This window comes from Bombyx mori, chromosome 2, assembly GCF_030269925.1.
Source record: "Bombyx mori chromosome 2, ASM3026992v2".
NCBI lineage: Eukaryota > Metazoa > Arthropoda > Insecta > Lepidoptera > Bombycidae > Bombyx > Bombyx mori.
In genome coordinates, this window is record NC_085108.1 from 4,165,081 (window position 1) to 4,188,992 (window position 23,912).

A 23,912-nucleotide genomic window follows, 5' to 3' on the forward strand; every position below is an offset into this window, starting at 1 on the left:
ATTCCCTTCGTCGACTCTTGTTTTCAATTATTAAAAAAGCGAAACAAGCATTACAAATAGCGACAATTAACAACGCGTACATATTTATCTAGCTCATGTGACCACACTCCACGAATATGAAAATAAGTACGTAAAACATATTTCCTAGATATGAAACTACAGTTTTCTCGCTACGCTTAGGAAACGATAAGAAAATCATTAAACACACGTCCTGGCGTCGTCTTGTGACGTAACACTTGTACTTGTATAAAATAACCGACGGGTATACGTAGTCGGCCATTTTATTTAAGACTTCAAGCGCGAGAGTCTTTGAACAAGAAAAAAACAACAATAATGATCGCTTCGCAATTCAGTGTCGGTTTTCACTGTTATAAATTAACTGAATATTAATGAGTCGTTACAATAATTAAGTCGAGTAAGATTTAGTGTTTTTTTTTTAAATTGTATGTGTGCCGATCTAGGTGACTCGCTTTTTAGCGGTCATTTTTCGTTGCCTTCTCTTTTATGGCAAAGGTATATGATTGGACGTTTGCACAGATAATTAAGCGTTGATCTCGACTGTGATTGGTCACATGATTATTAGCAGGCAGTCCCCGAAGCATCGAATTAAACACGTGATTCAAGATGGCAGGCATTTTCCCAGAAAAACCATACGGAATACTACTGTAATCATATGGTAAGAATTTATTTTGGAAAACTTTGTTTTTGTAATTGTTTTTATTGATCAAAATGTCTTTATAACTTTTTTAATGCTAAATTACAAGGTTACAAGAGTAGTTATAGAATTATTGTAATGGGGATAGTAGGTGTAATGTAATGTTGAATTAAAACTTCTCATTTGTACGTATCACAGTTGATTATAGCACATAGTTACGTTGTAATCCAAAAGCAAATAAAACTCGTATCTTAGATTAAAGTGCTGTATACTTACGCGATATCGTTATCAGAAAGTGCCATTTGGTCGTATACTGTTTTAACATTTCCTTTGCCTGTCCTATTTTTTTTTATTTGGTTGCGTATGCTAACGGGATTCAAAGGCGTAATGCCGCCAATGGCCACGGCCGCCATGCTTCCGAACTTCATCGAGCTGTAACTGATCTTAATTGATGTCTATGAATGTTAATCTCAGTAATTGGACTTTTTTATCTGTACTATCGTAGGTAGCGAGTGCTTCAGTTAATAGTACATAATATTCTCTAGAATATGAGCCTTGGCTATTTCCATGACGATGTCCTTGAGCGATGGTGAGCATTTGATACTCGGTGGTCTGTGGGCTTGCTTGCTTTCAAGGAAATACTGAAGACAGCAGTCTCAGAGTTTCTTCCTCTTTTGTTTTTCATTAACCATGGCAATTGACTTTTGCAATGTCATTGTTGCCAGTGTCTAGTTTATAAAAAAACTTCAATTGTTAAACATATATAAATATTCTGTTATATGAAAAATGATATGGAGTGAAATGAGATGAAGTTGATTTATTTAAGACTGATCAATTGGGATAAAATTAAATGAAACTAGGTGAGGTGCGATGGAATAAAGTGTCTGTAAAATTGTGGTTATTTACTGAGACTTAAGTGATTTTTTTTTGAAAGACCCGAGAAGAAAACATCCAGCGGCATTCTTCCTTTTTCTCACATTTCTGCACTTTCACCGATGATATACAGTTAATAAAATACATTTAAGCATGAAGTAACTCTAAATCAACAAAGTGAACGATTTACACAAGTTCGCTATTCGATTAGTTCCCGCCAAAAAATCCGAAAAAAAAAGAACACCCACAGACTAAAAATAGGCAAACGAATCAGATTCCTACAGACATTGGGGAAAACATATACAAAAAGATAGCGTAAAAAACGAAGTGACAACGTATTTAAAATATATATAGGTATATTCAGGTACAAGATCTAAATGAAAAATTAAATAAATTTCGCAACGCACAAGCAAACGTGTTGTGTAAATATTGTATTTATGTAATATTAAAACGGTGTCGGGGTCCCGATTAGTATAACAATAAGACATTTTGTAACTTGCGGTTTTGCGCGCTACATGTAATTGACTTCGCAAACTTATGTATTGAAGTGTGGGATGTTATGGGTCTTGCGCGCGACTTTACTCCTTGCTTCACTTATTTAAGCTTAGCTTTATAGATAAATTAACAGCCGAAATGAGCTGTCACAATTCAGAGCCGATTCGATTTAATTATTTTTATTAAATTTAATTATTTAATTATATTTATTTCGATTTATTTAGTCTATTGCGTGCAAGAAACGGAAAAGTCTGTAATTAAAATTGTCAATGAAAAAAATTCCAGCGCGAAATTCAAATTCGGATAATCGAGGTCAAATTTATTTATTTATGCTGTTTAAATAACAGTCATCCTGTTTAATATCATGAGAAAAAAAAATTAGTCTTTGTATCCAATGTTTCCACGACCTTTCACAGATTAAATACAGTCCGGAACGCGGGACATTTGACGTGTGACATAGAGCATTTGTCGCTGCGGTCACAATCAAAAAGTATGACATAAAACTATGAATTCTGAGCAATTAGTTCCGAATAACCACAGAATCCCTCATAGTGCATCTTAATTCAAACCTTAACAAAACACTCAAAACGCAAAACAATAGAAAGACACAAAATTAAATATACCTGATTATCAATCTTTATCGATCTACCCTATTTTAATAGAATTTATTTTGTAATATGCTATACGGCACAAAATTATTGGACGTATAGCATATTATTTTATATATATTATGTACACAGTCAATGTACATTTTCCAAATTATCACGTTTCCGTGTGAATATCTATCAGTGAACTAGTTTATTATATTACGCCTAAGTCACGAAGCGACATACAATGTTCTCTAAGACTAGACGTAGTCAACGGCTTTGGTCGCTACACTTGCCACTATTTTAACAGTACTATTGGAAAGTATGAGATATAATAACGAGATGTGATTTGTCTGTCTATTTGGTTTTAGCGACACTTTTGCAGAATTAACAGGAGAGACATTTAAAGTTAAAAATTTTGAAGAAAATATAACAAGAAATCTGTGTGAAATGAAAAAGTTTTATCTTCTTCAGCCATTTCAATGGAGAAAACTGTCAATGCGCATACCAAGTAAAATGCACTTTTAATAGAGCCCATAGACATCTACAACGTAAATGCGCCACCCACCTTGAGAAATAAGTTCTAAGGTCTCAGTATAGTTACAACGGCTGCCTTACCCTTCAAACCGAAACGCATTACTGCTTCACGGCAGAAATAGGCAGAGTGGTGGTACCTACCCGCGCGGATTCACAAGAGCTCCTACCACCAGTAATAATGCAAATTGTAATTTTGCATATATATGTGAATAGCATTTTACCCTTCGATAAAGTCGTCGACTGTTCTAATTATAGCGTCATTCAGAGCACTGTCTATGGAATATTGAGGCTGTAACATGATCTTTTAAAACGCTCTACAGAAGAAGGCAGCGGTACCAAGATTATAATCTGTCGTTGGTCAAAATATTTCCTCCCCTATATCGAAGATCCGGACAGCCCTATGAGGCAAAGGAAAATAACTGATATTAGATTGATTTCGCAGGTTTTGATACATAATATTGTGTTCTGCTCTGAGGGAGCAACAGCTAAACAGCAGTTTAGTTCAGTGTTGACCCCGGCAAGCCTTTTACCCAACCAGGGTTCTGTTTCGGGCGTGGATAGAATGCTTGGATTAGAGTGCAGGGGAGTCGTGTCTTCTTCTTTTTCTTCATCTTATCCCAGTAGGTGAGAGCGGCACAGCTTAATTTTCTCTTCCGTTCTCTTCTATCAGCCGTCGGCCCAACACTAACTCCTGTCTCTCTCATATCGTCATTCACACACTCCATCCATGTCTTCTTCGGTCGACCTCTTCCCCCTCTACCTTGCACTAACTACTATTTCCGTACATCTCCTAGTCACATGCATCAGTGCAGGGGAGTCGTGTAGTGGGATGCCTTTAAAATCTTTCGCAGTCCCATATATTGCGCATCAGCCCGTTGAGTTTCTCGCCGGATCTTCTCAACGGGTCATGATTCCGATCCGGTGGTAGATTCATTCGCGAAGCAGCAGCTTTTGAGTTCTTAGGCCTCCTTCCGAGGCACTCGGGCAGCTGTTAGCAAATCCCACCTCTCCTGGCTGAGCCTTTACTCGCCCACCTATCCTGGTGAAACTGGAAAGGCCTACGGGCCACCAGTAAACCTTAATTCATAAAAAAAAATATGTGCACTCAGTCGACACTAGGACCTAGCAGGAGGCTTGGGCCCCACCAAAAAAACCTACCTACGTGGTTTTTTTTTTTATTGCTAGATGGGTGGACGAGCTCATAGCCCACCTGGTGTTAAGTGGTTACTGGAGCCCATAGACATCTACGACGTAAATGCGCCACCCACCTTGAGATATAAGTTCTAAGGTCTCAAATAGTTACAGATTTATTATAGATTAGTTATAGATTATAAATTAGTTCTCTCGTAAAAATTACGCACAGAGATGACATTCTGTAGATTATTTCCGCTAAACAAAAAAAAAAAAAGGAACAGGTTACCGATTCTGTCGATATTAAGTACACAAAAATTGAAATTTAGTTTTCCACCTGTAGACACAGTCCAGTTGAAGGCAACGAACCGTCCTAACTATGAAACGTTCAAGAGATTACGGGCTTTATTTCGTGTGCAGTAAAGCTTGCGTCGGTAGCATCCGACACGGGTCACCTGTGCAAACACAACAGCAGACATGAATGGTATTGTAATAAAAGAATTCGTATCGAGCGATGTATTTAATTTGAATATTTTTGGAGCTCTTAATCTTATATCTTTAAACGAGAAATTCTTGTATGTATATATATTTATATAATCTGAATCTCGGAAACGGCTCCAACGATTTTCATAAAATTTAGTATACAGAGGATTTCGGGGGCGATAAATCGATCTATCTTACGATTTATTTTCAGAAAACGTTGTTTTATTCGTGTTTTCAATAATCAACTTTATCGATAATCAACTTTATGACTCTTCCCGACATCTATTGGCGAATAATAATACTATTTTTTTTAATTGAGAGCAAGTAAATAATTTAAAGACACAACATGATGGCGTTATAAAAAAAAAATACCGTCTCATCCGGTCATCATCTAGTGTATTTTATTGATGTTTTATATGGTGGTGAAGTGGATGAGGAGAGCCGCAGACCGGGCTCAGTGGTGTAGATTGGGAGAGGCCTATGTCCAGCAGTGGACGACTGTGGGCTGTTGATGATGATGATGATGATGGTGTTTTCGAATGTGCTACTAGCTTGTCTACCTGTTGTGATGAGCAGCATAATTCGGCCATAATTCCATGGAATCAGTTTGCTTAGTGCGAGTATTGTAACGTTCTCGACTTGGTATCAAGCTAGATCGCAGGCGGGTACCAATTTTTCTAATGAAATACGTACTCGACAAATGTTCACGATTGACTTCCACGGTGAACGAATAACATCGTGTAATAAAAATCAAACCCGCAAAATTATAATTTGCGTAATTACTGGTGGTAGGACCTCTTGTGAGTCCGCGCGGGTGGTACCCACCGCCCTGCCTATTTCTGCCGTGAAGCAGTAATGCGTTTCGGTTTGAAGGGTGGGGCAGCCGTTGTAACTATACTGAGACCTTAGAATTTATATCTCAAGGTGGGTGGCGCATTTATGTTGTGGATGTCTATGGGCTCCAGTAACCACTTAACACCAGGTGGGCTGTGAGCTCGTCCACCCATCTAAGCAATAAAAAAAAAAAAACTCCAGACACAATGGCTAAAAGAGAATTGATTATAACTTGATTTAACATAACATGGTCCCATTTATTGGATAGCAAATAAAAAGATATTATGTTTTGCTGTTCAAACCAAAGAACGTAATATAGACCTTTATATTACATATTGCGACTTTATTAGCGCTGTGAATATGAGCCGCATAGGTTAAAACATAGGACACATTGTATTATACCATGTCCAGAAACAATTACGTAAATAAATCAACCGAATCAATCATCTCTCATCAACCGAATGATCATTGTTCTCTACGCTTCGTATATACCTACTGTGTTACTTATAATATTTTGTATTCAAGTTTAACAATATTTGCTATGTGTATGTGTATTACTATAATTGTATTTGTTATTTTAGTTATTCTACACACACTCATCACTTTTAATTATTATTCTCATAATCCTCTCGCGGGTCTGCTGGAAGAGATTTCTTAAAGAAATAAGCAGTGCCTTTGTACGTAATTTTCCTATTACTCTGTACTATGTCTTCTTTTTTGTGTGTACATAAATAAATAAAATAAATTATGTGGGGTTTGATCATCGGAGAAATTGTTTTTAGGCATGTGGTAAATGCCTAATTGTTTACATAGCTTTGTATTTGCTTCAATATGCGCGCAGGGCATTAGTGATCGCTTGATTTTTGTGCACTGGGCGTCTTAGATGAAACTAGAGGTCCCGCAGTATTCGGAATTCGACTATAATTAATTGGAATTGTAAGTTTTTACACTATTATGATTGTATTTTATACTTCTATATTCACAAATTTCGCCAAGACTACACTATAAGAAAATATTAATAAAGACACACAATATTTAATCTATTCTCAATTTGACCACAGACGTCAAGAACAAAAGTTTGACAATAAATAGTATGCATGCGTGTGTGCGTCAAATACATGGTATGTATTGTGTGTAATGTTTTCTTTATTGATTTAATGTATCTTTTATGCATTATTTAAAAAAAATATTAGCATTGTGCACTTCTTCTCTATATTCTCTATAAGTGTGGAAAATTTCATACTCCTCCGTCCGCGCAATTTTCGTAAAAAGGGATACAAAGTTTTTGCTTCATGTATTAATATATATAGATAAAACATGAACATAGATTAAACAAGAGGCCACAAAATAGGTCAAAAAGGGTTACATAACACAGTAATGTATTCCTAAAAGACCGAGAGCACGGCAAATAGCTAATAACTCAGACAATAGCTACAGACAATGGTGATGCAAATGATGTCCAATGTGGGATTTGTAAGTGTCGCTTCGTTTCTTCACGCCGTCCGCCCGTGAATAGAACGAAAAATGCTAAATACACGTGTTAACTACTGTTTCTTAATATATTTAAAGTTCTTTCTTTGACTGACAATAATGGACTCTGGAAAAAACGCTAGCGAAATGCGGTAATAGTCTTTTAAGGCGTTTTTTTTTAAGTATTCTTTATTGATCTACCTTCTTCTTCGTCGCATTCTTCGTTCTTGTCCGTGAAGCTTGACCGTGGCGTGTCTCGTGAGTTGTTTCCACCTCTTCCGGTCCTCAGCTCCTCGAGCCAAGGAATCATCGTTCATCCACAGTGCCGTCTGGTGTAGTGGTAAGTGACATGGTCACTACATACGGGGGTCGCGGGTTCGAATCCCGCCAAGGGAAGATATTTGTATGATAAATATAAATGTCTTTTCCAGGGTTATGGATGTATATTAAATGTATGTTTGTGTATAATAAAAATCTTACATTTATTTCCGTTATCTGGTACCTGTAACACAAGTTCTTTACGAACTTATCACGGGACCAGTTAACGTGGCGTGATTGTTAGTAAATATTTATTTATTTATTATCCACAGTGCTTTTCCAGCGATATTTTTTGCCACGTCCCATCCGGCTTTGGAATGAGCTCCCCTCCACGGTGTTTCCCGAGCGCTATGACATTTCCTTCTTCAAACGAGGCTTGTGGAGAGTATTAAGCGGTAGGCAGCGGCTTGGCTCTCCCCCTGGTATTGCTGACGTCCACGAGGGACAGTAACCACTCAACATCAGGTGGGCCGTATGCTCGCCTGTCTATACGGTAATAAAAATAAAAGAGTTGATCAAAGCATCATAGTTCAGAAAACTTGTATAATTAATGGGCACCACCCACTGAGTTTCTCGCCGGATCTTCTCAGTGGGTCGCGATTCCGATCCGGTGGTAGATTCAGCGAAGCACTGCTCTTGCTAGGGCTAGCTAGAGTTGCTAATATGAACAATTCTCTCAGGTTGAGCTCGTGAGTTTATCAACTCGTCTGAGCGTAGCGGGAATATCCCCATAGCCTACCAACAATCAGGCGGTTTTGGATGATATGATCATCTCGTTCTTACCATCGCACCACCCACCACCGGAGTAGAGTTCAGCCATACTACCTGGAGATAAAATCTTGAATTATTTTCGTCACTGTTTAGTTCTGTCGTGTCAAGAATCGGCAACGCCAACAACTGTTTCAGTTTAATCTTGATTTTAATCGTGGCGGTCATGCCTTTTTTTATCCTACCGAAGCTAATGGCCTTGAGAAGCCATTTTAGCGTAACCCTAACAAGTAGGTGAGCTCACGGGGCTCATACCTGGCGACGTTGCTAACACTAACCCTAGCAAGAGCAGTGCTTGGCAGAATCAACCACCGGATCGGAATCGCGACTCACTGAGAAGATCCGGCTAGAAACTCAGTGGGCTGTGTCTATGGCCCCTATACAACAGGGTACTCATTACTGCTACCCTCCACAGTATTGCGCAACTGTTTTTTTTTTCGTATTGTGAAATAACGGTCTCTTGAGCCTTGAGGCGTTCCGCCAATCAAATTAGTCGTATTTCGTGAGAACCCATTTCACATGGCGTTAGATAGTCTATGCTAATTGAAAACATGCGTGCGCTTCACTTTAATATCGCATACAATTTTGTCTCATTGTGGACATATTTTTTGTCATGTCAATTTGTCTTTTCTGTTAGTTTCCGAGTGATCTGTTTAGTGTTTCGATTGTTTTTTTTTTTTTATCAAATTAAGTTGGCGGTCAATAACATGGTAAAACTCGAAAGCATTTCGCATTACTTTCTTAATAAATGATCCCAAAATAGTAAAATACATATTAACAAAATATTAATTAAGTTTTCATTTTTACCCATGTGTGTAAACCATAAAACGTTTAGTTTTATTTAATTTTAAATTTCTTCCTAATTTTTTTACGGCCCATGTTTATTAGTCTTTGTAGTTTGTTGTTCTCATAATCTTCATTATTTCTATCTACTAATACAGAGCTGGATTAAGTTAAGGTACAAGTTAATGGCATTTTTCTATATTTCATTTTGTATATATAAATTCATATGTTGTGTAATGTCACAATGTAATGTCATGTCATGTCATATGAATCTCAAGAAACAGTCTGCAACTGCCTTTACGTATTCCTCGATCATAAATCAACTAAATTAGTTGAACGCTAACTGCTAATTGTGAGTCACCTTAATCAGTTTTGTTTTATAATTGAAATAATATGCGTGTGATGTATGGAATGAGAGCCGTTTGCCTCTTTGTTCATCAATAATGTAAAAAAATAGTTTTTGTCTTGAGCTGACATGTCATTTTTTTGGTTTTTGCCATAGATAATCGCAAGAAGAAGTAAGGATGATACTGAACTTGATTTAGGCAGTGCACTAATTAATTCTTTTGACGAAGTCGAACTGATAACTAAATGGGATTGGCAAGAAGCTAGCACTGATCCTAGTTGCGTCAGTTTTCTTATTATCATAGATATTTGTATTGGTTTAGAATCTACGAGTATACAGTTAATATGAAATCTAGCTACCAGTCGTAGAATTAAATTTATTGCACAGAGTCTTCGCATAAAGATCACTTCGGGGCAGTTAAGGACAGGATGAATATACTCATCCGTAAGTCAAGTAAATGCCAGTCGGCGATCCCAGTGTGACCACATCCTTTAAAACGAAATATTTAAAGCATTTTCCGTAGTTAATTATTTTGGCCTTCGTAATGTCATAGAGTCGTCTTTCAAAGAATAACATTCAATTGTCTTGTCACTTATATCTTTACGTAGCATGAACCAAAGTCGTAACTCGCGTTTGTTTGTTTACGAATTTATAGCTTTTTATTTTTTTTATTAACTGCATAAAAATATGGTAAAACTAAAAATATATTAGAGTAGACTGAGGAAAAATTGAAAAAAAAAAATTTTTTTTTTCGTCTTTATCCTGGTTAGGATTTTAGCCGATAAATTAAAAAAAAACTGTATTGTCATAAGCCCTTGATGCGGGTGCACATTTTCAAGTCTTAGATAATTTTTTTCTAATGTAATGTTCGAAGTTTCGGTTTGAAGGGCGGGGCAGCCGTTGTAACCATATTGAGACCTTAGAACTTATATCTCAAGGTGGGTGGCGCATTTACGGTTGTAGATGTCTTTGGGCTCCAGTAACCACTTAACACCAGGTGGGCTGTGAGCTCGTCCACCCATCTAAGCAATAAAACTTAGTACCATTCCTTGATTTATATCGCCATTGTTCTGTCGTAGACATTAAGTGCAGATAAAATTAATTACTAACATCAACCATAGATAATACACTTAAAAAGAGTTAGTCGAGGTCGGAATGAAAACAGGTCATTAACAAAAACTTATTTAAATATACTTACTAAATTATATTTTTATTATATTTAAAGGAATCACGCAGATACTTCTGGACCGAATGTGATTAAAATAATCGGAGATTTATAATTATAATAAAGACAATAACTTATTTAAGTTCGAGTCCATTCATAGAAATTCAAAATAAAGTGGTCAAAATTTTTTCAAACCAAATACATCGAAAAAAAGTTTCATTTTTGTTAAAAGTTTCATATTAATTAAGAAATCGAGTTTCTTTTTTGTAAAACAAATTCAATGTTTCCAACAGTCAAACGACTGTAAAAGAGAATGTCACCACATGCGCTTACTTGAGATCCCGTTAAATACTGTTGGCGCCATCTTGACAATGCATCGCGTGCAGTAGTGAACAAACTTGTACAAATAAGTCGAGCTAAACCAATTCACACTTCGTGCCACGATTTTCGGTGCTGCCATTCGTATCGCAAATTCTAGAAATATGTTTTTTTTAGTATCTTAATATATATACTTAAGTTATTGGATATCGGAATCATTAAAATCACAAAATTAATGTCACGATTAGCCGCTGTTTCAATTGCTTTATACAATTGTTGTCTCGCTCTTCAAACTAGAATACCTAACCGATTCGTAGCAGAGGAAGACAGGATAAAAAAAGTTTTTTATTTATATAGTATGTTTAGTAAAATCTTAGCAATTCTTACAATACTATAATATGAGAATTAGAAAATACAATTTCTATTATTACTGTACAAATACAATTTCATTCGATGCTATTTATGATGATTATATTTATGATGAAGACCGCTATTTATATTTTACTACATCTGGCAACCCTGATAACTTGCCTCTGTTCGGTAGACGCGCTTTGATGTTTTTTATTTATTTACTTAACTTCATTTGCAGATATATTTTTTCTCTTCTTATTCAATATGGCGATCAAACTTCATTCAGAAGCATATTTTAGCCAGAGTCAGCCAGAGCAGAATATTATTGTGTCTCGTAATAATTTTGATATAGCTATACCAAAGAGATTTATAAGGCACTATAAGTTTAGCAGTTTCTTTTTTTTTTATTGCTTAGATGGGTGGACGAGCTCACAGCCCACCTGGTGTTAAGTGGTTACTGGAGCCTATAGACATCTACAACGTAAACGCGCCACCCACCTCGAGATATAAGTTCTGAGGTCTCAGTATAGTTACAACGGCTACCCCACCCTTCGAACCGAAACGCATTACTGCTTCACGGCGGAAATAGGCGGGGTGGTGGTACCTACCCGTGCGGACTCCCAAGAGGTCCTACCACCTGTGATTACGCAAATTAAAATTTTGCGGGTTTGATTTTTATTACACGATGTTATTCCTTCACCGTGGAAGTGAATCGTGAACATTTTGTTGAGTACGCATTTTATTAGAAAAATTGGTACCCGCCTGCGGGATTCGAATACCGGTGCATCGCTACACACGAATGCACCGGACGTCTTATCCTTTAGGCCACGACGACTAGCAGTTTCTACTGATATGTATATATTTAATTTTCGCAGTCTACATAATTATATTTATTCATGCTTCTTATGTGTTCCCGGCATTAATAATACAAGAGCAAACCCTGGCTTTAAATTTGCTGTTTTTTATTTCAGTTACTTTAAGGATTTACGATTGAAAAGTCTTCGCTTTTACGATTTTAAAAACAAACGAATCTTTGTCTGTAGCTTCCATCGGCACAGAAGAATGAGAAATAAAGAACATAGAAAACGCAGAGGTTCCCGCCAGATATTCTGTTAATGAAGAGAGCTATCCGTCGACAGTATTGCTGATAAACACTGTCATGGAGTTGCTCTCTTTATGAACGGATGCAGGCTCGACCGAAGAAAACACCCAGAAGAAATTAACGAGAAGAAATAAGAAGAGAAGAGGCGTTCGAAATACAAATACTTTCATATTGTTGTCTATGTGTATTTGAAACTTAATTTAACAATTTACAATGCCATCTCTATAGTTTTATTGAATTAGGGAGGGTAGAAACACATTCTGTATGATGAAGTGTAATTTCGAAGATTCGGCCAAATTATATTGTTCGACACATTTCGTATTGTTCAACACAGTTCGTCACACCTCACACTACAATCGCGTGTACAGTGACATGATTGTACACTGTATTTGTTCAGTCACACACTTTTTGATGAGTTTTGGAGTTGTCCATTACTGCTTATAGCTAGTCAACAGCAAGCTATTGTTGGAAGACTCGCCGAAAGCGCTAGTGTAGGAAGTAGAAATGGTATGATTAAAGCAGTTTTAAATGGAGCGAAGTGTAATAGTTTATGGTACTGTTTTTAAAATACTTCCACTTGCTACTGTGGCGTCACTTTAATTAGTTCCCTTTTATTGGATTCCTTTACACTGAGATGGTACTCCTTAGTTTTACCCTCCATACTCCGTGTATTAGACATACTTATGATAGGAAAAATGAACATAGAACATACAATTCACAAATATAGCAATGTGAATGTCACTCAGATCTTAAGGGAAAATTGAAGCGTTTTTTTTTTAGTTCTAAATTGTTCATTACTCGAAGTTTTTATTCAACAAAAAAGTGAATTCTGAACACAAGAGCGGAGTTATCTATATTTGCCTAGCTTATCGCGATCATGGCGCGTTGAAATCTCATGTCTCCTTTATCAGACGATATCAGATGGAATTCACCGCAGCGTGTTTGTATTGTTCAAAAGTAAATTTATTAAGCAAATATGTCGCAGCTTACGGGACTCTGTTGAAATTGAGGACGATGATAATAAAGTTTAATTGTCGACGTATTAAAATGTGTATTATGTCGTTTTGTTTGTACGTTAATAAAGTTCTAGATGTTTCGGTAGTTGTTTTATTTAAAAAAATTACTGTTTTTTCGCTGCGTTCAACCTGAGCTATCCCTAAATAAAAGTTTATGGCTTAATGGGCAGGATACTTGGGTAGTCGGGTCGAATGCGACCATGTTGGATTTCAAAACATTATCAAGCAGTCTTCTTTTTTCCCCATACCAATTCGCTGGTAGCCTAAGAGTGTAGGTGAGCTCACGGTCTCAGCTTGAGATAATTTGCTAATACTGATGCAAGATTCAAGAAAATGTAGCATTGGATCGGAATCGCGACCCACTGAGAAGTTCCGGCAAGAAACTCAATGGGCTGTGTCTATTTTTTTTTGCTTAGATGGTTGGACGAGCTTACAGCCCACCTGGTGTTAAGTGGTTACTGGAGCCCATAGACATCCACAACGTAAATGCGCCACCCACCTTGAGATATAAGTTCTAAGGTCTCAAGTATAGTTACAACGGCTGCCCCACCCTTCAAACCGAAACGCATTACTGCTTCACGGCAGAAATAGGCAGGGCGGTGGTACCTACCCGCGCGGACTCACCTACCATGGATGTCCTACCACCAGTAACGTACTGTTTCACGCAAAAATTCAAGATTCACAGTTCATATTTGATTTTTTTGCTTTCCTTTTCTTTTTCGTTAACTTTAACTCTTTTTTTTTTGCGTAATTTTCATTGCCTTAATTAAAGATAGCAAAAGCGTTAAGCCTCTTGAAAGGCGCGGAACACAAGATAAGGTCCATTCGATTTTATCGGATTGCGTGCGTACGCGTTGTCCGATTTCGGATTGTAAAATTGTAGCGTTATAAAAATTGGGTGTATCATCATCATTTCATTCTCCTGCCCTTCTCCCAATCACCTGGGGTCAACGCAACATGTTTCCTCCTTCCATTCTCATTTATCAATACCATTTCTTCGCTGACTCCCCTCTGACACACATCATCTTTCACGCAATCCATCCAGTTTTTCTTAGGTACCTGTTCCTCTGCATAAGAAGCGAAATTCCTGAGAAGTTATGCTCGCACGTGTAGTTACGCGACTGGACCACAGCAGCAATAGCTTGAGCCACTTCGGCGTATCCATTGTTGTTTTTTTTTTTTATTGCTTAGATGTGTGGACGAGCTTATAGCCCACCTGGTGTTAAGTGGTTACTGGAGCCCATAGACATCCACAACGTAAATGCGTCACCCACCTTGAGTTATAAGTTCTAAGGTCTCAAGTATAGTTACAACGGCTGCCCCACCCTTCAAACCGAAACGCATTACTGCTTCACGGCAGAAATAGGCGGGGTGGTGGTACCCACGCGCGCGGACTCACAAGAGATCCTCCCACCTCACAAGAGGTCCCACCACTAGGTTGATTCCAACATATGGGCGTTACTGGTAGCAGCTACCAATCACAGGTCATTGTACCCGTCCAAATTAGCCAGCCCACTGATTTTCTCACCAAATCTACTCAGCTGATTGCCTTTTCAATCCGGTAGTAGATTCGCGGAGCTACTGCCCTTGAATAGTTAAGTCTTCTTCGGAGGCGCTCGGGCAATTATCAGTAAATTCCATCTATCCTGGCTGTGCCCGTGCGAACCTTTTGAAAAGCCTTTTTTATTGCCCTATAGGCAGACGAGCATACCCCTCACACGATGGTGAGTGGCTACCGTCGCCCATGGACTTCAAAAGCCTTCTGGGGCAATCCCGCCATCCCATGTAGGTTAGGCGTGTGCTTAGTGCGAGTTTTTTAAAGTTCTCGATAGCGTTAACAGCGCCCCTAGCGGCAAACGTAGGCAAACGTTCCAAAACCATACAAATTTGAGTTAACTTTTACGCTGTCGAGAACGTTAAAAAACGCGCACTATTTAAACAAACTGATGTCCATGGGCAACGATGGTCTTTCGCCATCACCCGGAGACTATACTCGTCAGATTTCTTAGTTAAAGGATTGGTGGTAGCAGAACTTCGTTTTGAGGCTTAAAGCGACAGTGGCATGACGCACTGACATCAACGCTCCTTGGCTTATATCCAGGACCCATAACTCCAGGATTATATCCATTGCATCGTGCTATAGGAAGGGACATTTTCTGTCTGTCTAATAGAAGACTAATAGTATCGTTTAGTTCATCCATTTTGGTTCTACGATTTGAATTTACATTAAATCACGTTGACTTTTAAATGCAAAAAATATTTTAAAAAAGCTATCAAATTTTATTCGTTTTTAGAGTATCTTCAAAATAAAATAAACCCTAAAATGTATTTATGAAATTGATTTTTACTACAACACGTTATCCCTACATCGCGGAAAACCGGATACTATTGTATTGTAGATCTCCAAACTCGAAGTGGATTTCCGCATTCATATTCCGTTAACTATGGGCTCCGTAACATTACAATAGATGGCTAGCTTATTCGCCGGTCTTCAATAGAGAGGTAAATTGCAAGCAGTCTCACCCATTTATATGTATCTCAACCTATCACCAATTTATTTGTTTTTCAGCCGTTCACTTCAGCTGCTTTTTTGATTCACAGGTATGGTAAGTTGAATAGGCTACCCGCTTTGAGATTTATTTCTATTTTTTATTGCTTAGATGATGAATAGATGTGGTTACTGGAGTCCATAGACATGTACAACGTAAATGCGCCACCCACCTTGAGATATAAGTTCTAAGGTCTCAGTATAGTTACAAAGGCTCCAAACTGAAACGAATTACTGCTTCACGGCAGAAATAGGTGGGGTGGCGGTACCTACCCGTGCGGACTCATGCGAGGTCTTACCACCATGAATTACGCAAATCACGATTTTGCGGGTTTGATTTTTTTTACACGATGTTATTCCTTCACCGTGGAAGTCAATCGTGAACGTTCTTAAGTACGTATTTCATTAGAAAAATTGGTACCCGCCTGCGGGATTCAAACATTGTTGCATCGCTACATACGAATGCACCGGACGTCTTATCCTTTAGGCCACGACGACTTCAAAATCTTATCGAAGTCTTGTAACGGTTATTAAGCGGGAAGGTATGGATGCTTCGCAGCAAATATAGACAGGGGGTAGTATCTAAATGCCGTAAGAGAGTTGCTAGCACCAGTAAATACCAGTTGGTGATCGCAGTACGCTGCAGAATATTCTCCCGTGAATCTCTCAGTGACTTTTTACGACCACAGGAATAAATGGGGTGGGGCTATTGAAGCCACATCACGCAGATAATGCTTAACCCATAGACACAGCCCACTGAGTTTCTCGCCGGTTCTTCTCAGTGGGTCGCGTTTCCGATCCGGTGGTAGATTCTGCGAAGCACTGCTCTTGCTAGGGTCAGTGTTAGCATCACTCCGGTTTGAGCCCCGTGAGCTCACCTGCTAGCTAAGGTTACGCTGAAATAGTCTCTCAAGGCTATCAGCTTAGGTAGGGAAAAAAAAACGCAGATAATTACTTAAAAATAATTCTCCGACGGTCTATTCTTTAAATGCATTCAACATGTCTACTTTTTCGCCTAGCTTAAGTACGAATAGCGACATCTATTGGCGAGCAGTAACACAACTAATTTTTGGAAGAATCGTGTACGAAGCACTGAATTACTTGACAAACGTAGCTGAAAAGAGTTGATTGGCCGTAAAACCGTCGATGTTTCAGTTGCATGGGAATAAAGTGAATATCTTTTTTCCTTCAGACCTGAGTGAGAGTTGAGATGATTACTTTGTGATTTAAATAAGCGATAATAGAAGCTTATCATACATTAGGACCTAATACCTTATACAATAGATAGATATATATCGTAAACAGAAAACAGTTGTAATTGCAGCCGGTAGGCAGCGCTGTTCCTGGCATTGCTGTCCATTGGCGACGGCTACCGCTCACTAACAGATGGGCCGTATGCTCGTCTACCTACAAAGGCAATAAAAAAAAAGGTACCGGAAGCTTCCGTGTATTTTTAAGTACAGCGCCATCTGTCGACGAGAATCTAGTAGCGCTTTAAGCATCTAAGGCCCGTAACATCAATCGTAGTTTAAACTAAAATCGAAGGTTTAAACTGTCACTGAAGATCAACTCGCAATTTCAATCAAGTTAAACTGCCCTTCAGAGTTAATCGCAAAGCTTAAACTACCATGAGGGAGCGTTTAAGCCATGAGTTGGATTTAAGCCGTTCTTTTTAAAATGGCTGCTCGAAATTAACAGCTGTTGTTTTCTGTCAAAGTAAATGTAATTTATAGTAAATGTCAGTAAATAGAGATAATTATTAGGTAAAATTAAGTAAAAAATTAATTGTTAACAAAAGTAGGCATCTATAGTGTTATAAAATGGCTGAGTGGAATGAAGACACTGATTCTGATATTAATAATTCTGATACTAATATTAAAATGAAGAAAAATCGTTCCGCAGATTTCTTGTATGTTGCTGTTCCACAAACACCGAACCTACAGTAAAAGCAAGAGCTAATTTTGATAAGCGTTGTTCTCAGCTGATTCATTATATTCTTATCGATTAGGATGTGACGAACGCACCACCCAAATATTCGCATCTATAGTTGTAGATGCGATTTTGCCAGTTTAAACTAAACCTACTTAGATGGGTGGACGAGCTTACAGCCCACCTGGTGTTAAGTGGTTACTGGAGCCCATAGACATCCACAACGTAAATGCGCCACCCACCTTGAAAAGATACACAAACTTTCAGGTCATCTCTAAGTCTGTCGGCATGAGGTCTTATTTAATGCAATTTTCACCTGTCACACATCCGAAAGGCTATAATTCTTTGAAGACTAAGATTTTAATTATGAAGTTATACTTCTTTAGGCGCGTTATGAAAAATTGATGAGAGTGAAATTTTACGATGCGCCCGCACCGTGACACAAAATTAACAGAATGAAGTTGCCCACTAAATCGCTCATTACAATACGACCGACGTAGCTTGGCGAGTCTGAATATAGCCGCAGGTGAACTTTCGCGCATGTACACTCGTAAAAAAAAGGGTTATTAGCATTCATTTTTTAGTAATATAAATGACAAAAATATTATTTAATATAATTCATACTAAATATTATTAAATTATTAACGTTAAATATTTATTATTAATTAATTCATATTTAAAAAAAAAAATAAAAAATTAAAATTAAGTATAACTTCTTACGCGCGTACATAAGTACACGCACCCTTTTTTTATATTGTGAAGTGTCTCATTATCCGCCTGTTGTTTCCCGGAGGTCATAAACAATGTGCCTTATTGACAGAATACGATAATCAGGAGTACAGTTTGAAGTCTGAAGGGTGGGGCAGCCGTTGTACTATACTGACACCTTAGAACTCATAAGTCAAGGCAGGTGACGGCATTTACGTTGTAGATGTCTATGCGCTCCGGTAATCACTTGTCATCAGGTGGGCCGTGAGTTCGTTCAGTGTTTTAGGCCTCTCATGCACCAGTTAAACCTCATCGAACTTATCGATTACAACGAAGAAAGAGTTCGACAGGCGAACCAACCCAAAACCTTTGCCCGCTGAGTTTCGCGCTGAGTCTTCGCAGCGGGTCGAGATTCCGATCCGGTAGTAGATTCATTCGCGAAGCAGCTGCTCTTGAGTTGTTAGGCAGCCGTTAACAAATCTCACCCCTCCTGGCTGAGCCTTTGCTCGCATACCTGTCCTGGTGAAACTGGAAAAGCCTCCGGGCCACCAGTAATCCTTCAATCCTAAAAAAAAAGATCCGTTCCTAGATTCAGCGAAGAACTGCTCTTGCTAGGGCTAGTGTTAGCAAATTCTCTCAGGTTGAGCCCGTGAGCTCACTTACCCTTCCGGGCGTAGGTGGGTATAGCCCCTTAGGCTACCAGCGAATAGGTAGGAAAAACAAGTTATTTTAATGCAATTGACACTTTCACATCGTAAATTAATTCTATGACGACATTCGCTCTGTGGCATCTTTACATTCCCGATCCTGCGGAAAGAATGGAAAGCAGTCGACGTGGCCCTAAACACGTCATTTCGAATCCTCCCGATCCACTAACGGTGCTTTTAGGTAGCTCAAGCACCGGTCATCGTTCTCGTCGAACTCGTCGCTTGCGACGAAGGGCTCGACGAGTAAATTAACCCTGCCCACTGAGTTTCTCGCCGGATCTTCTCAGTGGGTCGCGTTTCTGATCCGGTGGTAGATTCTGCGAAGCACGGCTCTTGCTAGGGTTCGTGTTAGCAACGTCATCAGATTTGAGCCCCGTGAGCTCACCTACTAGTTAAGGCGACGCTGACATAGCCTCTCAAGGCTATCAGCTTAGGTAGGAAAAAAAAGGAATCTTTAGTTACCGAACAACATTGATTTGTGTGTTCGTACCACTGAAGGTTCGTACACGCTTTATTGTTTCAATAAAAGGTCATATTTCCTTGAAACTTAACAATGATGATAATCTAAATATGAATTATCCTTATCAATAATCACTAAATGGTAATTGATTAAAATAGCAATCAGTGTAATTCAAGTGTCGATAAAAATATGGCGTATTTTAGGTTATATTTGTTTTTGTTTTGTTTGAAGTTAGTCGAGTCAAAAATTTTGTGCGAATTAGGATTTTGTGAAGTGAGTAGTGGTGCATAGGTTACGTTACTGCGGAACCTGCAATCTTTTTATATAGATATTTAATACGATGTGGTTAGGTTTAGTATTGTGGGGATTTTTTGAATCACTGATTGCTTGCTATCTAGGTTCGAGATTGAAAACATTTTAGTCTCATTTAATTGTAGCATTTTAAATGGTTGACAATACCTGATCGAACGTTTTGTTTAAACAGAAAATTAATTTTCTGTTGTTGAAATGCTCGGAATCAGATAATATTATTTTGTTTCATGTCTAATTTAAATATTGAGTAATATTAAGTATTATAATCTATGATTTCGTACTAATAATATTATAACAATAATAATAATATAATAATAATAATAATGCTATATTAAACACATGCAGAATCGTACGAAAGTTTCTGCAAATAGAATATGATCAACCACATAATGCAATAGTTAGCCAACCCCAAGAAACCGTGACATTTACTTGACCGAGTCCGTAAATGTCACTAAAGTACTACCAGCATAAGCTGAGAAAATAAAAATTTAAAAAAAGAATAATAATAATAATAATTCATTTATTTGTATAGAATGCAGGTACAAGTATGGTCTTAGTATAAAATATATTCAATCCCACTACATTCTGCCTGTTGGCATACAAATTTTGCAGGAGAAACTTACAGCTAATTTAAACTAGGTATTATGATAAATTTAAGAATGAGAACACAAAAAGTTTATTAAAAAAATTTAAATCTTAATAAGGAGAGTGTTACAATTCATTCAATTTAACATAAATAGGGTGACCAGCACTATAACCTATTAGAATATATAAACTATTAGAATTCGTTACCTGTAGTCATGAATACGGACAAATACCGCTGTCAATTTAAATAAGCCGCGTAAACTTGTAGAACAAAGTTTAATGTGAGTCGCGTTGGTATTTGCCGCCATCCTTTCTGTTTTAGCCGGGAAGCAGTTTCAATAGAAGGGTGAAACAACCTATATATTATGTACTCCAAAAAGACTCAGTAGACCTCATGTGGCTCCTTTTACATCTTTGTTGTTATTATCTGTATTACAAAACAGACTTTTTGGCGGGAACGCGAGGCGTGAAGTTGTGTGATTTGTTTTATTTTGTCTGATTAGTGTTTCTTCAGGTTTAAATGTGTAATAACAGTGGCTTATTAACTGCTTAGTATCTGTGAAAGTGCACAAATGTGGGAAAATGAAATAAAGCCACTGAACGTAACTTTTCGGGCTCTTCCAAAAAGTCCACTGAAAAAGTCTCAGTAAATGACTACCATTTTACTGAGATTATACTTCATCTCATCTCATTTCATTTCATTTCGTTTTCATTATATTTTCATAATATCATTTTCATATAAAAAAGTTACGTATCATTAAAATTTAAATAAGTCTTGACCTAAAGGTCTTAGTACCGGGTCATAAAATCCCTTAAAAAAGAAGATCAACTGTCATCAAATTGATAACTGTCAAAGTTGCTCTTAGCCGTCATAGATTATACACTTATTATATCTTAGCCGTCTTCCCGTGATCTACAAAGAACGTGGACGGAGGATAGATGTAAGGAGCACCATTTCCGTATATTAGAAAGTGTCCGCTGAATGGGAGCATATTAAGGTAGCCCCATAATAGCAAGCGGAAAGATTTTAAAAACAACGTCACACTTCACTTCAATCCAGTATTGTCCCCTATTCAACAGGGTACTCCCTACCTCTACCCTCCATAAGAAAGTGTTAAATTTTGCAGAAACACATCCGAGAGCACGGTTGCCCTGAGCCCCCTATACACTGTGCTGTGAACAACGCCACTCACAGCGGTCTCTGGTTACCATCGCCGACGCTCTGCAACTGTTGCCCTTATTGCCTAACGTTTATTGGTTAGTTTCGCGTGAAACTTCTCCGAATATACTGCTATCGTCGCCATAACTAAATCAATATATTGCTAATCTAATATTTTATAATGCAAATAAATAAAAAACTGTAGATTAAATTCGATTGGTCGTAATTTTATTCTATGTGAACTGATTTTGATGATTCTTTTTCATACCCGATCCTGTAGACCGAATGGTAAATAGTCGTCATCGCCCTAAACACGTCATAACGGATCGTCCTGATCCATTAACGGTGCTTTTAGGTACTACAAGCACCCGTCACCGTACTCGTCGAACCCGTCGCTTGCGACGAAGGGCTCGACGAGTGAAGTAACTCATAGACAAAGCCCACTGAGTTTCTCACCGGATCTTCTCAGAGGGTCGCGTTGCCGATGCGGTGGTAGATTCTGCGAAGCACTGCTCTTGCTAGGGCCAGTGTTAGCAACACTCCCAGTTAGCGCCCCGTGAGCTCATCTACACGTCAAGGAGAAGCTGAAACAGCCTCTTAAGGCTATCAGTGTGCTTAGTGCGAGTTTCTTAACGTTCTCGATAGCGTAAAAGTTAAGCCAATTTAGTATGCAGTTGGAACAGCGCCTCTAACGCCAAACGTACGCAAACGATCCTATTCCATACAAATATGACCTAACTTTTACGCTATCGAAAACGTTAAAAAACTCGCACTAAGCACCTAGCATAGATAGAAAAAATAGATACTTTTTATTTACATATAAACTAGTTTGTGCTTCTCATGTGGTCCCAAGTATCAAGATCTGACCAATAGTTTTTTAACTATCCTTATTAATACATTTAATTGACTTCGTTTACATTGTTAACGTTCTCCTTTTATTTTGTTGAATATTGTGGGCATGTAGAAGAGGGAGACCATTGCAGTGCCGGTGGACCTGGTACCGGTGCTAATGTGGGCCGCTGCGGCGATGGCCTCACCTGCGTTCGAGATGACACCGATGGGCACAGCTATTGCCGGAGAAGTATGTAAATTACGTGCAAACTATGCGAAAAGCTGTTGTTATACCGAGTAACGCCATCTGTCGTCAGATAGCAAAAAAGGATATCGAAAGAAGGAGAAAGTCTCTCAAACGCTCTAGAACATTCTCGAATATTCCAGTCGTATCGCGAGTGTTATAATGTTTTCGAAATACACAGGACGAGTCTAGAGACTAGAACAGTCGATAATGTTTCTATCGAATAGTTGAAACGGCTGTAACAGCGTGCCATAGCGTGCCGTGGCTTCAAAAAAGTGAAGATGTGAATTGTGATCGGGAAGTTTCTTAGCGTCCACTTGAAGTCATAATAATTATATTGATTTTTAATTGGTATTTTGGTGAAGAGTTTTAGTAGAAGATTAGATACCAATTCAAAGTAATTGATTTGAACAAAAATATATAGTTAGGTAATTGCTAAGAACTCTGCTATGATGGAAAAATTAAATCTAGAATCGGAATAGTACTTTGTTAATAACCTCATAAAAGTAATTTGAAATAAATAAATAAAAAATTGTAAATACGAGTTAAATTCATTTTATCGGAAGATCGTGTAGGTATTGCATTGCACTCAACGTGCCGTTCTCTTCATAGCTTTTTCTTTGCCATTAGGCAACGGGAGCTTGTTTTGGCGCGCAAATCTTTAACTGATCTGGTCGGAATTTTTATTATGTTTATTCCACTTTTCAGTGACGTCAGATTGTCACACGGCTCAAGACAATTTTGATGCTCGTTTGAGGTCCGGTCAAGTAGGAGCGTTAGAGCACAGACCACACTGCGATGGCAAAGGAAAGTTTGCATCGTTTTATTGTATACCAGCGCACACGTACGTATTTCCTCTGTTTTGACATTTAAAACGACTTTTGTAGAAACAACTAGAAAACTTGATAATTTAAATGGATATAGAATATTTGAGTATTTTAACAGAGTTTCCTTTTAATGATACCAGATAAACTGTTGCGGAACTTGAACGTTTTCTTAATATTACAATTTTTCTCAGCTGTTTCTGTGAATCATATTTTGTGACATAGGCTTACGAATGAATTCTCCTTACTCATAAGCTAGGAATTTTGATGCCTTCCGGCAATATTGGTTAACACTAGTAACAAGAAAATATTTGAAATTACTTATTAAGTTATTAAGTATACGATGTCGCTTGCGACGAACTGCTTTCCCAGG

At 38.0% G+C, this 23,912-nt stretch overlaps 1 protein-coding gene and 1 non-coding gene across 3 annotated transcripts in view; both read left to right on the forward strand.

Annotated features, from left to right (window-relative positions):
- The first annotated feature begins 271 nt into the window (after positions 1-271).
- LOC101735440 (uncharacterized) overlaps positions 272-23,912 on the forward strand; it is a 29,319-nt gene continuing 5,678 nt past the window's right edge. The window contains exons 1-4 of one of the 2 annotated variants that reach the window (XM_038015764.2): positions 272-676; positions 21,609-21,738; positions 22,605-22,721; positions 23,424-23,559. In XM_038015764.2, the coding sequence (XP_037871692.1) occupies positions 674-676; positions 21,609-21,738; positions 22,605-22,721; positions 23,424-23,559 (386 nt within the window). In that variant the 5' untranslated portion in view covers positions 272-673. Of the gene's footprint in view, positions 677-19,725; positions 19,858-21,608; positions 21,739-22,604; positions 22,722-23,423; positions 23,560-23,912 lie in introns of those variants that run through there. The other variant, XM_004933229.5, reaches the window with a different exon arrangement.
- Positions 12,223-12,299, forward strand: Mir281 (microRNA mir-281). The gene has a single exon (NR_107262.1). It is a non-coding gene; the product is annotated as a microRNA mir-281 (primary transcript).